This window comes from Dipteris shenzhenensis, chromosome 17 (assembly GCF_047967505.1).
Source record: "Dipteris shenzhenensis isolate YYH24624 ecotype China chromosome 17, Dip_SZ_1.0, whole genome shotgun sequence".
NCBI lineage: Eukaryota > Viridiplantae > Streptophyta > Polypodiopsida > Gleicheniales > Dipteridaceae > Dipteris > Dipteris shenzhenensis.
This window is the reverse complement of record NC_141612.1, coordinates 3,464,128-3,474,678: the sequence shown is the minus strand read 5'-3', so window position 1 is coordinate 3,474,678 and position 10,551 is coordinate 3,464,128. Positions and strand designations below refer to the sequence as shown.

The window sequence follows — 10,551 nt, the reverse complement described above, 5'->3', positions numbered from 1 at the left end:
TTAGATAGATGAACGCATATCAAAGCTCGCAGAACAGAACTAGTGATAGAAGCTTCAAATCAAATCCATAGCTTCCTCTCATAACAACACACTTATTGCCAAAGTTTTCATACGAATCAAAGCATCGCATGCAATTTCAAGCTCAAAGGTCGCAGAACAGAACTAGTGATAGAAGCTTCAAATCAAATCTATAGCTTTTTCTCAGAACAACACGCTCATTGCCAAATTTTTCATACGGATCAAAGCATCGCATGCAATTTCAAGCTCAACAAGAAGCTTAAGACCAAATCCATAGATTCCTCTCATTTCAGCATGCATGCTTATTTTCAAAAAATACATATCGATCAAAGCATTCATGTTCCTCGTTTCCTTGGAAAAGCGTATAAAATCTAAGCTCCAGACAAGAAAACGTGATCACATCCACATCTTTGGAACCAGCCAAACCACGCCAACCCCAAGATCCCTCGACGGCAACAGCAATAGAGAGGATGACCCAGGGGGGCCCTTGCTACAGATGACACTAGAAGAAACCTGAGTAGGAAAAAGAGTAGAAGAATTCGAAGGTTGTACAAGAAGGAGATGATGCAAAGGCAAGAGAAAAAGCATCCAACGAAGACCTCTAGCACAAGTATGGAGATGAAATAGTTTGGTGTGAGATGGAGACGAAACAATTCGACATGAGATTAGGTAGTTTTATTGCCTACAGAAACCAAACAGTTTGATGTGAGATAGGCGCTTTCTTGCCATTAATAAAATTAGAATTAACATTGACACTTGACACGTGGCTTAAATTAGAATTAACATTGACACTTGACACGTGGCTCAAATTAGAATTAACATTGACACTTGACACGTGGCTCAAGGAGAAGGAACTAATTCATTTCATCCCACAATGCTACTTGCCTAATCATTCGTCTCACATTAGTTCAATAATCAAAACCTTTCAATCTCACACTAGTGATCTAATCGAAATACTTCATCTCACATTACTTTTCAAATTAAAATCTTTCATCTCATCATTATCACCACGCTCATGTGGATCAAAGGACACTGTCTAGTCACATAGCTAAGAAAACATTGCCTAAGTAAACTTTGGAGAAGATTAACAATTCAATAGATTACTCACAGATTACATAGATTACAATCTCAAAGACTCCTTTACTTCAGATTACATCTCAAGGATGAGCTCCTTGATTGCAAGCTCGTCCCTCCTTGCTCCTTTCCAGAATGGGACTAGTTCCTTCCCGCAGGGGCCCGACCCCTCCCTTCATGTCGCTTCCTCTTTCCTTGATTTGAGCTTCCTGGTTGCAGGCTCGGCCCTTCTTGCTCCTTTCATGAAGGGGGCTGGTTCCTCCCTTCAGGCTCCTTTTCCTTGCAATTAGGCTCAATCTTGACCTTCTTCAATTTGAGCTCCTTGTATTTTGTATCTTTTGCCCAAATGGCAAATTGATTGCAGCATCTACTTTCTCACCTTAGATAGTTGTAGCAAGCAGGCACATTTGATTTTTCCATGATGTGGGCAATGGCAAATGGCATTCTCTACATAGCGATTTTGTATTCACAAACACCCCAAAGCAAAAAACATGCACAGGGTGATAGCACGTAGGCCATTGGATACAGCAGCCATCTATGATGGGGGTATGGTAGGTCGCCATGCATTTTGAACCCTGCTGCATAGCAGGATAGGCATCTGATTTAACTATTGCAGCTGTCAATACCATAGTCTTGCTCTGTATATGACAAAGTTGCTTCTTGATTCCTTCCTCCCTCATCCTAAGGCTGTGGATCTTCTCCTTCATCTCCTTCACTTTTCGCTCACTTTGTGCAACAGCTTCATCTGAATCCCTCAACATCTGTTGAAGCTGCATAAATTGCTAAAAAACATCTTCATGTGCCATTTCAAAGACTTCCACTCTAGTTTGAAAATCTCTTAGGGACGACGGACTGCTTTTCATAGCTGTCAAAAGCCACGACAAGCACGTGCACACATTTATCGTGATCTTCTTGCAACGTCTTATAGCTTACTCTTTGGACTTCCAACAGTGTTTCAAAGAAACAACCCTCACCGTGGCTGCTGCAAATTGCTCCACCATGGTTGTTGCAACTTTCTCCACCATGGATGCTCTCTGCATCTTTCCTGGCCTAGGGAGCTACCTCGTTGTCTTCTCCACCCTGGCTGCTCTCTGCCCCATCCTTTCTGGCCTTGAAGCTCTCTCACAATTTCTGCATCACCTTTCTGGTTTTTACATTCTCCCTTTTCATCTCCCCCATCATCTAGTCTTTTTCAATGTTCAATGCGTTCTGCATGTTGTAGAGCCATTTGTAAAGACCATCCTTTTTTGCTCTCTGATCTTCAAGATGCTTTTGCATCTTTTCTAGCTCCTTGTCTGGCATGTCCCCATCATTTGTCACTTCTTCGAGCCTATCTCAGAGCTCCTTCATGCACTTCTTTACTTCTTCTCTTCTATGCCTTTCCATGTTGACCATTTTGGTAGCAGCCTCAACTTGTTGTTGTGCCTACAAGGCCCTAGCTTGTTCCTCCTCTACCTTGGCTTCTGCATCTTCCATGAGACTTTTCTCAAGTTGTGCTGCCTTTGCTGCATCGGTGGCTTTCTCTTATAGAAAAGTCACCTTCTGAGACATCTTCATATTGCTCAAAAATCATTTTTCATTGATGGTAATCTTCTAACCTTGACAGACTAGTTGCCCCTCCTTCACGCTCACCTCCTGTACCAACCTGGTGAACTTTTGGAGAGCATCCAAATTAGGCTTTTGAAGAGCGAGAGAGGAGCTCCCATATGTCACAATTTCAAGATCAGGGGAGGATGGGCTCTCACACTATGCTGCAGAGGGGGAGGAAAGATTGTGTGAGGAGTTCCCGGACTATGCAGGGTCCATTAGGAGAGGGGATAGAAGTTGAAGGAAGAGTGCAAGGGAGAGAGAAATCTTCAAGAGGGATAGAAGATGAAATAATCAAGGAAATTGATTAGTGGAGGCTTGAGTTTGCAGGCCGATTGCAAGGGAGAAATAAATGGTCGAGAGGGATAATAGATGAAGTAGTGAAAGAAATGGAATAGTGGAGGCTTTGAGATTGCAAGGGAGAACTAAACGGTCGAGAGGGATAGAAGACGAAACGGTTAACGGAATGGAATAGCAGTTTTGTAGCCCGACTACAAAGTCAAGGTGAGAGCCACCGCAGCGCTTGTAGCCCGACTACACTATCAAGGTGATAGCCTGAAAGCATCATCAGTATTCCCCACAGCACACTTTCCTTGGAGACATAAAGCATTTTGCATCTCACAAGAATAGTTGACTTTTCTACCTTTGAGCCCATTCAGTGGCCCCATGAGAGTCATCACAGACCAAAAGATTCTTGACAACACGTATAATTGTTCCATTTGGTGTGTTAATCTGATTAAGACACGCTCTCTAGCTTCTCAATATGCTAATGGATATGTCTTGCAATACCCCAATACAAATCTGGGACATTTTTTAACTCCCTCTATTTGAGGGAAAGATCTCCGAGCTTTGCATATATATTTCTTTTTTAGCAATTCTTGTATCCTCCACCAAAAATGAATGCACAATCGCGCTATTGTCGGTCTACCAACTTTGTCCTGCCTTCTTCCATGCTTGTGTTTTCAATTTCATTGCCTCACCCTTCTTTTCTTCTTGCATGTGAGCATCTGCATAGATGTTAGACATCAAGACATATGCTGCAGCTGCCTTTTCATCCAATTGTAATGCATGTTCAAAGGCCAGTCTTCCAAGCTCCACATTCCTCCACGTTCGACAAGCACCCAACAATGTATGCCACACTGCAAGATTAGGTTGTAAAGACATCTTCTTCACCATTGCTACCGCTTCGTGTAATTGGCCTGTACGGCCAAGGAGATCAACCATGCCAACATGGTGCTCAATAGCAGGAGTGATACCATAGTCTTGCCTCATGGCCTCAAAGTACTTCTGGCCCTTATCCACTAGACCAGTGTGACTACATATACTAAGAACAATAGAGAATGTGACCCTGTCTGGACTTATCCCTTCTCCTCTCATTCTCTCAAGCATATGGAAAACAATTTCACTTTCTCCGAGCTGGGCATATCCTGCCATGAGTGCATTCCATGAGACCTCATTTCGAACTGGTACCTTGTCAAAGGCTTCCTGTGCTTCTGTAAGTGAACCACAGTCGGCATACATGTCAACCAAAGTGTTGGCAATAAAAACATCTCTTTCTAGACACTTTCTGGCTATCTCTGAGTGTATTTCTCGTCCCTTGTCTATGGCTCCAATGCTGCCACAAGCTATCAAACTGCAAACAAATGTGACAACATTCGGAGAGAGGCCCTCCAATTGCATCTGTTCGAAACAGTTCAATGCTTCCTCACCAAGCCCCTGCTTGGCATATCCTGAGATTAGAGCAGTCCATGAAACGTTGTCTCGAACTGGCAGCTTCTCAAACGCTTCCTGTGCTTCTGCAAGCAAGCCACATTTGGCATACATATCCACCAAGTTGGTAACAACAAAAAGATCTCTTTCCAGCCCCTTTCTGGCTATCTCGGTGTGTATTTTCCGACCCTTGTCTATGGCTCCTATGCCACCACAAGCTTTCAAGCTGCAAACAAATGCTGCAGAATTTGGAGAGACGCCCTGCAGTTGCATCTGTTCGAAACAGTTCAGCGCTTCCTCACCAAGCCCCTGCTCAGCATATCCTGCAATTAGTGCAGCCCATGAAACCTCATTCTGAACTGGTAGCTTGTCAAACATTTCCTGTGCTTCTGCAAGCAAGCCACATTTGGCATACATATCAACCAAGGTGCTTCCCACAACAAGATCTCTTTCCAGCCCCTTTCTGGAGATCTCAGCATGTATTTCTTGGCCCTTGTCTATGGCTCCTATGCTGCCACAAGCCTTCAAGCTGCAAACAAATGTGACAGAGTTTGGACACAGACACTCCAGCTGCATCAGATCGAAACAATTCAGTGATTTATCACCAAGCCCCTGCTCAGCATAGCCTGCAATTAGTGCAGTCCATGAGACTATGTCTTGAACTGGCAGCTCATCAAACACTTTCCAAGCTTCTGAAAGCGAGCCACATTTGGCATACATATCCACCAAGGCATTGCCAACAACAAGATCTTGTTCCAGCCCCTTTCTCAAAATATCGGCATGTATTTCTCGGCCCTTATCGATGGTTCCTATGCTGCAACAAGCCTTCAAGATGCAAACAATTGTGAGAGCATCTGGAGAGAGACCCTCCAGCTGCATCTGTTCAAAACACTTCAGTGCTTCCCAACCAAGCCCCTGCTCGGCATATCCTGCAATTAGTGCAGTCCATGAAACTTTGCTTCGGACAGGCAGGTTGTCAAACACTTCGTGTGCTTCTACAAGCGAGCCACATTTCGCATACATATCCACCAATGTATTGCCGACAGAAAGATGTCCTTGCAGTCCCTTCCTGGAAATCTCGGCATGTATTTCTCGGCCCTTGTCTATGGCTCCTATGCTGCCACAAGCTTTCAAGCTGCAAACAAATGTGACAGCATCTGGAGAGAAACCCTCCCGTAGCATCTGGTTGAAACACTTCAGCGCTTCCTCACCAAGCCCATGGTCAGCATGTCCTGCGATTAGTGCAGTCCATGAGACCTCATTTGGAACCACCAACTCGTCAAACGCTTCCTGTGCTTCTGCAAGCAGGCCACATTTGGAATACATATCCACCAAAGTGTTGCCAACAAAAAGATCTCTTTCTAGCCCCTTTCTGGCTATTTCGGTGCGTATATCTCGACCTCTTTCTGCATCTTTCAACCTAGCACAAGCCTTCAGTATGGCCACAAAGGTATACTTGCTAGGGTGTACGGAATCCTCTTGCATTTTCTGGTAGAGGTTGAGGGCATGCTTTGAATCCCCACATTCAATATAACCTTTGATGAGAGAAGTCCAAGAGTACACGTTCCGATCTTCCATTTTGTTGAAAATCTGCTGAGCATCGCACATGCTTCCAACTTGGACCAACAAGGGGACCAGGTAGTTTCCAAGAAACCTATGATCTTCCAGCCCACTTTTGCACATGTAAGCATACAAGCGCTTGGTATACTCTAGTGTGTTCTTTGCTCTGCATCTATGCAAGATGCGTGTAAGGTCCTGAACCGAAGGCAGCTGGGGCATCCGTTCCATAGACGTGATTGCCTCCTCTAAGCTGAGGCTTTCCCAGTCAATCTTCTCGGGCGATTCTTGTGCTTTGGATGCATTCATCTTTAATCCAGACCTGAAGCCGGCCTTGCCACACTCCTCCATCAATCGACGGTCTTGGGCCTGACCAGTGAATGCTTTGGTTTTCTTGAAAATATCCTTAACTGAACCTGGATCGTCAATCCACAGCGACTCCTTGGTAATCTTACACTTGAAACCTGGAGATCCTGGGTTTGTCTGTTGTAAGGATTCACAAGAGACTTGTCAGACTAGTCAATCTACAACTTCACCTGTGCAGATCGTTCAATTTCGGATTCGTCGCCCACTTACTTTGTTCTCTCGGTTGTCCCACCACGGGAGGGATCCCTGAAATACTTTTTCCATAAGCGCTCGGTCCCTGACCTACCTGCGAAGCATGACCACAATTGCCAGAAGTCGGTGTCGCCAGGACAAACTCTTTCCCCACTCGGTAAACATAAGGAAAGTCAACGAACGTACCCATGTAAAGACTGATAAAAATTTATCCGGAATCCTCAATTTTATACGTTGCGAAGGACGGGAATACCTGAACGCGAACATTCCGCTAAACCGTCCTCGGGGAAAGCTATGGGAGTGTTAAGGTTTGATTGCCTGTGTAGTTTCGTTACGGTTGCGTCAGACATCTCTGCCTCCTAGTTTATCATCAGAGCCCGGTAAAGTTCAAAGAGTGTTACGCACACTACATTTTGTGGAGACACCAATAGTGGCTGCGTTCCCGTCGTCTACATTTCTCCTGGTCATTGCTCAAAGAACAACTGTTGACATTCTCTGCCATTGAAACGCATCGCACTGGCACTCAATCAACAGACATTATTGGGAACCAGTGGACTTTGCCATTTCCATGCAATTTCATGTGTTCTACAAGCGAGAATTTAATCAGACCATCAAACATGCAACCGCAACCGTCCATGAACCAGATAAACATCAACACACACACTATTTTTGAAGTCTTTTTCAAGTCTTGACAAATGAGATATATGTGTTTGTCCACTTTGAATGTTCTTCTATGTGCCCTTTATTAACCACGGACACTAGAAAAAAAAAGAGAGGAGAAGATCCTCCCACATGTCACAATGAAGGAGGCTTGGAGAGGGGAGGAGGTGGAAAGACAAGAGGCAAGCCTCCTTTAAGGAGGTGGAAAAACAAGAAGCTTTGGTAGGAAGCAGGAGACAGAAGGTCAATGGAATGGAGGAGATGAAAGTTCAACTTTGGGAGGAAGGAGGAGATGGATGTTTTTTTTTTTGGCCGGTAAAAGGTATCACATATTACCAAAAAGAAATAATTACAGCAGAAAAAAAGGGAAAAGTTCCGAGGGAACAATAGCCCATTACATCCATGCTCACTACTAGTTCTATACCCATGCAAAGCAAAGACATTAAATGCGCTAAGGAATTTAGGTTGTGATTTTTTAAATCAGAGGGGGGCATGCCAGATGGAGGGCCTCAGCTTGTAAGGAAGAGTGGTGCCATTGCTCGCCACATGGCACCCTTCTCTTTAGAAATATAGAGATAGAGAAGAGAAGAGAAGAGATTAGTTCTTATATTCTGTCCAAGATAAGGGCTGATCAAAATCATCTATTAATTTAGCCTTGTTTTTATAATAACTAGGTCACAGTGGACCGCCTGGTATCTGAATCTATGGGACCTCCCAATAGGCATGGCTCCCAAATTTGCATGAAGGACTGTCTAGCCGCGTTAAAATGGTGGTGGAAGATTTTAAACGAAGCCATTGTTGGCGTAACCTATCTGCTGGGCTTCCCCGTTCTTTCTCCTTAGACTGAGGAGAACCTTGTGCAAGCTTACTGGTTGGCCATGCCAACGTTCCATGCTTCCCGAGCTCACGCAAGTCCGTGGCCTCTGCATCAGTAGTCTCTACAAGGGGATAAGCAGGGTGAAGGGCGAAGGAGGAGAGGCAAGGACTACCCATGAGGGGAGGGGAGCTTGCCGATTGTCTCATCCTGCGCCTCACCACCTAGCTCTTGCAAGCATTCCTGGTGAAGCTCGAGGGTTCTAGGCTTGTCCCTGACTACCAGGCATTGCCTCAGGAAAGAAGCGGGAGAGGGTTGTAGGAAGAAGGAGCGGCATCGCCACTTTGCTACAGGGTGGGAGGCAAGAAGCTATCTATGCCTTCTCAACTTACCTGGGTGCTTCCCATCCTCTAAGTCGGTGCTGGGGGCGTGTCAATCGAGGGTCCCTTGCTTGTCAGGTGCTCGGTCTGCAATGAGCCGTCACGCCAGTCGCCAGGCCTCTCTGCGACTCAGTTTCTTCTTGGAGCTGGTGATGCCTCAAAGTCTATGATGTCAGAGCCAAGGCCTCTGTTTCTTCTTGGAGCTTGGAGCTTCTCAGAATCCGGGTTGTTAGAGGTTTCAAGGGAGTGACAATTGAGGAGTCAGGACTCGTTGGCTTTTCCGGGCGTTGGGCTCGATGCACCTCGGATCTCGTCTGAGGTAGTGTCCTTGAGTGGCCATTAGAGACCTTACGAAGGGTGTGAAGGCGAGAAGGGAGAATCGCATGTGCTACCGCATCCAAGTACTATACACCTTTGTCAATTGCTCACGAGTCGCATGAGGGGAATGGGGGAGGTGGTGGAGGGCTTCGTGTGAAGGGCTCCTCCCCACCTTTGGTCGTACCCCCTTACCTTAATCAAGCATTTTCTCCATAACCACAGGGCACCTAATGTGCATTATCTTTCTAGGCTTAAAGAGTTCATCGGACTTTGGGGCCCCTTTAACTGTGGGTCGTAGTTGATCCTTCACATGGAAGCGAGTTGTTCCATTCGTGGGATCTTGGTTGGGATCCAGTCCCTTCCCTCCTGGGAGGCCAATGTGTGTGTGTGTGTGTGTGTGTTTGTGTTCGTGTTTTGGGGGGGCACTTGCCACATGGATATGTATATATGTGTGTATATGCACATATATGTACATTTGTATATCACATATGTGCACACATGCTTACGTGTATGGATTCTATGAGAGAGAAATGAATATATATATATATATATATATATATGGCTAATCAACACTCGTTGGCTATCACATAACAACCAATCATTACATTCTATGCAAAATTTTATCACACAAATGCCCCGATTAGGATCAGTCCTCTAACCTCTCTCCCTCCCTCCATGACTCTCCCTATCTCTGCCCATCTCCCTCCACACACCTCTCTCTCTTTTCCCTAAATCCCCTCTATCCCCTTGTCCCCTTTCCCTCCCTCCCTCCCTCCCTCCACGCCCCCCCCCCCCCTCTCTCTCTCTCTCTCTCTCTCTCTCTCTCCCTCCTGTACATAATTGCAAGAGGAGGGTGCGAGAAATCTCTTCAATATTTGTCTTGTGAAGTAGCTCAAGCTCTAACTAAGGATGTATAAAAGATTAAAATAAGCATATGGACAAACATAACCATTTTTCCTAAGAGATTCAAGTGGTTTATAAGTATGATATTTATCAATTATGCAAGTAGGCATTGTTGGGGGGGGGGGGGGGATATTCACCCCTCGATTGAGCTAAGAAGAGCCTAGTTTATTGGCAAAATTATGTTGTAGGACACGTGGCATTGGTGGGATTTAATCCCATAAGCAACAATGTGGCCATAAGAGTCTTGGATATATTGTCTTGATGTCCCCTCTCTCTCTCATCCCTCTTGAGACCTTTTGGGGGGAGAGAGAGGTATGTGTGGCTAGGAGGAGGGAGAACGAGACCCCTCACACTTGGCGTTGTCCTTGGGACACATGCGACTATGCAGGGTGCCAATATGATATCAAAGCAAGTGTTTCTTGCAAGACTATGGTGGATTTTTGTGCGACTGTCACGTGAGCAACACGTGGCAGGTGTGCGACTGTGGTGTGACGAACTGTCAGATCCGTGTGGCGACTTTGAGGCGCAACTCAATCTATTTGTGTCGGCAATGGTGGCAGCTCTTGATCCTTGACATGGATGTGTCCCACTTGCGGTCTTTGGCAGATGTGCTACCTACGTGGCATCTGGTCTTTGCGTTTGATTAGCCTAGACTTGTGTGGTTTGGTCATGGTTAGGTTTGACCAGTTGGTCATGCTTGTTTGCACCAAGGTTTGTCCACAAGGGGGTGTTGGAGGTGGTGGCCTTCATCCCTCGATTGAGCTAAGGGGAACATGGTTTATTGGTGAGCGTCGCGCTATAGGACATGTGGCATTGGTGAGATTTAATCCCATAAGAAATCATGTGGCCCTAGTGTCCTTCAATATATTGTCTTGATCTGCCCTCTCTCTCTCATCCCTTCTTGGACCTTTTGGGGGGTGAGAAGGGTATGTCTGGCTAGGAGGCGGGGGAAAGAGAGGGTGAAGGGAAGGC

General features: G+C 45.6%; 1 protein-coding gene across 5 annotated transcripts; it reads right to left on the bottom strand.

Moving 5' to 3' along the window:
• Window positions 1-3,386: 3,386 nt before the first annotated feature.
• Window positions 3,387-8,697, bottom strand: LOC147891536 (pentatricopeptide repeat-containing protein At2g33680-like). 5 transcript variants are annotated; one of them, XM_087388342.1, is made up of 4 exons: window positions 8,371-8,697; window positions 6,758-7,089; window positions 6,523-6,598; window positions 3,387-6,429 (listed from the first exon to the last, which is right to left on the bottom strand). In XM_087388342.1, the coding sequence occupies exons 3-4, from the start codon at window positions 6,574-6,576 to the stop codon at window positions 3,604-3,606; spliced, it is 2,880 nt and encodes a 959-aa protein (XP_087244468.1). In that variant the 5' UTR covers window positions 6,577-6,598; window positions 6,758-7,089; window positions 8,371-8,697; the 3' UTR covers window positions 3,387-3,603. The 5 variants fall into 5 exon arrangements, with proteins under 5 accessions (XP_087244468.1, XP_087244470.1, XP_087244467.1 ...); XM_087388344.1 differs by lacking the exon at window positions 8,371-8,697 and having other exon boundaries at window positions 6,758-6,822; window positions 6,910-7,190; XM_087388341.1 differs by lacking the exon at window positions 8,371-8,697 and having other exon boundaries at window positions 6,758-7,190.
• Window positions 8,698-10,551: the final 1,854 nt, after the last annotated feature.